Raw genomic sequence first — 3,786 nt, forward strand, 5'->3', positions numbered from 1 at the left:
ACGGAGGTCTTACGGGTTTAGAACGACATGAGGGTGAGTAATTAATGACAGAATTTTCATTGTTGGGTGAAGTATCCCTTTAAGTATTTTACTTATACTAAATATAGGCTTCAAAAAATGCACTAGTCAAAGAGATTTGCCAGTGAAAAACTGTAATGTTGTGGAGAAGCTGGGGAAAAAGGCAGAGGAAAGGATCTATGTGCAGGTATTTAATGTAAAAACTAGAACAAACAATAAGCCAAAAGCCAAAAACCAAAGGGAGCAAATAACAGAATGACTGGCAAACAGACAACCATTAGGCCTACATTAAACAACTCACAAGGAACTAAAGAAAAACTAGGGCTATATATACACACAGGGGGCTAACAAGCTTAAAGCCCCATTCACACCAAGAATGATAACTATAAAGATAACGATATTAGCGTCTACACCAGCAGACGTTATCGTCTGATTATTCTAAGCGTACACTACACTCGTCTGTCGCTTTAAATTCTCAAGCTCGTTACAGCAGGATTGATTCTGATTGGCTGTCAATGTTTTTACCGTTCATCAGCTGGAAAAAAATCGTTCTTAAAATAATTCCAACTATATTGTTTCTCTGTGCCTTAATCGTTATAGCTGTGGTGTACTCTTCTATTCTTTAATATTGAGAACGATTTTTAGAACTATGTTTTTATCGTTATCTTTATAGTTATTGTGCTTGGTGTGAACAGGCCTTAACAAGATAAGACACACATGAGGAGACTAATCAAGGGGAACCAATGAACAAACGGACTACAAACTGACTACAAACACCCCGGGAGACAGGAAGTGACATAAAAGTCCAGGGCAAGGCACAGAGAACATGTAACAAAAACAAGAAAGAGTATATTTGTGAGGAGAGCAATCACGTTTATTTTCTAAAACTAAAGAAACACTAGGGCTATATATACACACAGGGGGCTAAAAAGCTTAAAGCCCCGTTTACACCAAGAACGATAACTATAAAGATAACGATATTAGCGTCCACACCAGCAGACGATATCGTCTTATTATTCTAAGCGTACACTCGTCTGTCGCTTTAAATTCTCAAACTCGTGATAGCAGGATTGATTCTGATTGGCTGTCAATGTTTTTATTGTTCATCAGCTGGAAAAAATTGTTCTGAAAATGATTCCAACGATATCGTTTCTCTGTGCCATTATCGTTATAGCTGTGGTGTGGACTCTTCTATTCTTTAATATTGAGAACAATATTTAGAACTATATTTTTATCGTTATCTTTATAGTTATCGTGCTTGGTGTGAACAGGCCTTAACAAGATAAGACACACCTGAGGAGACTAATCAAGGGGAACCAATGAACAAACGGACTACAAACTGACTACAAACACCCCGGGAGACAGGAAGTGACATAAAAGTCCAGGGCAAGGCACAGAGAACATGTAAGAAAAACAAGAAAGAGTTGATTTGTGAGGAGAGCAATCATGTTTATTTTCTAAAACCAAAATAAAACTGAACACCTCAAAATTACAAAAAAACAAACAAACAAAAAAAAACAACAATATCCTTCAAAAAGTTATCTTCAGTATAATGGATAAATAAAATAATGTACAAGTAAAATTAAAAAGCCGAAGCCTTCTTGCACTGGATGTGCTGGTTTCGGCCTCATTGCCAGCTGCACTCATGTCCTCTTCTCATATATAAAACACCTGATTCACAAATACTTGTTAAGGAACTCGCATTCACATAAAGTAGCCTTGTTGAAAAGTTTGGGTGAGTAAGGGCAAAATGCACAAGATGCAGTACTTTCAGTGACCTGTAATGGGCAGTATCACATCTTTTGTAGCAGAAATAGCTATTTCCATGCAAAATGTAATGTGTAACTGCAACACTCATTTCAAATGTAGAGGAGTAAAGAGTACAGAGACTCATTCAATAATGTAGTGAAGTAGAGAGTAAAAGTTGCTAATATCTTTGATACTCAGTACAACTACAAAGTATCCAAAAAGATACTCATGTACAGTAACTAATTACATTTACTCCAATACTTTACACCTCTTTGCTATGGGGTTACTTAAGTAGTGTTGCTAGGTGGATAGTGTGTTCTGAATGGTTGCTGGAACAATGTTGAGGTGTTCTAAGGGGTTGCTAGGGAGTTGCTAGTTGCCTGCTTGACCAAGTCAAAAGAGCCTAGTGTTTACCTGAACAATGAATACTTACCAGCATTCTTTAAAAAAACACACCACAAATTAGCAGTTAACTTGCAAACAGCATGTTGGTTGTCCATCAGAACCTGAAAGAATAAATATATTTTAGCTTTCTAACAAAACGCAAGTCTGAAATGATCACAACTTTTAAGATTGAATATAGATTTAATTTTTAATGTTTGCTTTTATAAAAATATTTTGAACACTAAATATTAAATTCAGTCGACTATCAAACCCAGCACCAAAACATCTCTCCAGCATCAGCAGGGTTCCTTCTTGGCCTGATTTTATGAGAGAAACTGGATTAAATTAATCTGCATGTCTTAATTTCATTTTAATTTGATCTCCTGAGACTAAAGCTGTGTGTGTGTGTGTTTGTTTGGTTTGATTAATTAATCACTAACCAAAACACAGACTTAACGGACTGAGCTTATAAAGCCCAATACGGTCCACGTGTGAGAAACAGAGCAGAACAGCCCTAAAACTTCACCAGATTTCACCCAACTACCCCTGCAGCAGAGTAAATAGTGGAACAGATGCGCTCGCCTATTAACCAGGCTTAATTAGACAACTACAGCCCTCACCGCCTTCATTTATAATCGCAGGGCTTGACAGGCCTAATAAGATCGAGGTACTAAAGTGAGCAGAAGCTTCAGAGTCGTGTTTTATTAACTGACTCAGACACAGGAGGGGAATTAGAGCATGAACTCAATAAAGCATCAGTTGAATTGATGCTGTGGTTTACTCAGTGTACCTGTGTGTGTGTTTTCCAGAGCGTGTGTCATCCTCGGGGTTGTGTTCATCTTGTCGGCCATCACTATCCTGGTCAAAGCCATCCATGACCTCGCCACAAAACTGCAACCAGAAGTGGTAAGAAAACATATAATTCTGTATCTTATTTGGTTGATTAATTTGTTCATTCACTGACTTGATTTAGTTGATTTATCAATTGCATTGGTTGATTGATTATTTCAGTTGTTGATTCATTTGTTTGTTCATTCACTCACTAAGCCAGGGGTGTCCAAACTCGGTCCTGGAGGGCCAGTGTCCTGAAGAGTTTAGCTCCAACCCCAAGTAAACACACCTGAACCAGCTAATCAAGCTCTTACTAGGCATACTAGAAACTTAAAGGCAGGTGTGTTGAGGCAAGTTGGAGCTAAACTCTGCAGGACACCGGCCCTCCAGGACCGAGTTTGGGCACCCCTGCACTAAGCAAACAAATGAATCATTGAATCAGAATCAGAAGAGCTGTATTACCAAGTTTGTTTACACACAAAAGGAATTTGACTTGACAACAGGAGCTTCCAGTGCAGAAGAAAGTACAGACATAGTGCAGGATGTAATGCAGTCCCATGTTGACTGCATCGTCCATAGACCTTTTTGCTCTGTAGGCAAACTGAAGAGGACCCAGCAAGGTTCCAGTGATGTCCTTCAGGTAGGCCAGGACCAGTCGCTCAAATGACTTCATGACCACAGACGTGAGAGTGACAGGTCTGTAGTAATTAAGTCCAGTGATTTTGGGTTTTTTGGGGACCGGAATGATGGTGGAGCATTTGAAGCAGCAGGGAACTTCACACAGCTCCAGAGATCTGTTGAAGA

The 3,786-nt window shown here is 38.9% G+C and overlaps 1 protein-coding gene across 1 annotated transcript in view; it reads left to right on the forward strand.

The window, feature by feature from the left end:
* LOC107663488 (transmembrane protein 163-like) overlaps positions 1-3,786 on the forward strand; it is a 38,421-nt gene that overhangs the window by 16,548 nt on the left and 18,087 nt on the right. Inside the window, exon 5 of the mRNA XM_016453726.1 lies at positions 2,961-3,057. Within this exon, the coding sequence (XP_016309212.1) occupies positions 2,961-3,057 (97 nt within the window). The remainder of the gene's footprint in view (positions 1-2,960; positions 3,058-3,786) is intronic.

Source organism: Sinocyclocheilus anshuiensis, unplaced genomic scaffold (genome assembly GCF_001515605.1).
Source record: "Sinocyclocheilus anshuiensis isolate Anshui unplaced genomic scaffold, SAMN03320099.WGS_v1.1 scaffold77, whole genome shotgun sequence".
NCBI classification, from domain to species: Eukaryota; Metazoa; Chordata; class Actinopteri; order Cypriniformes; family Cyprinidae; genus Sinocyclocheilus; species Sinocyclocheilus anshuiensis.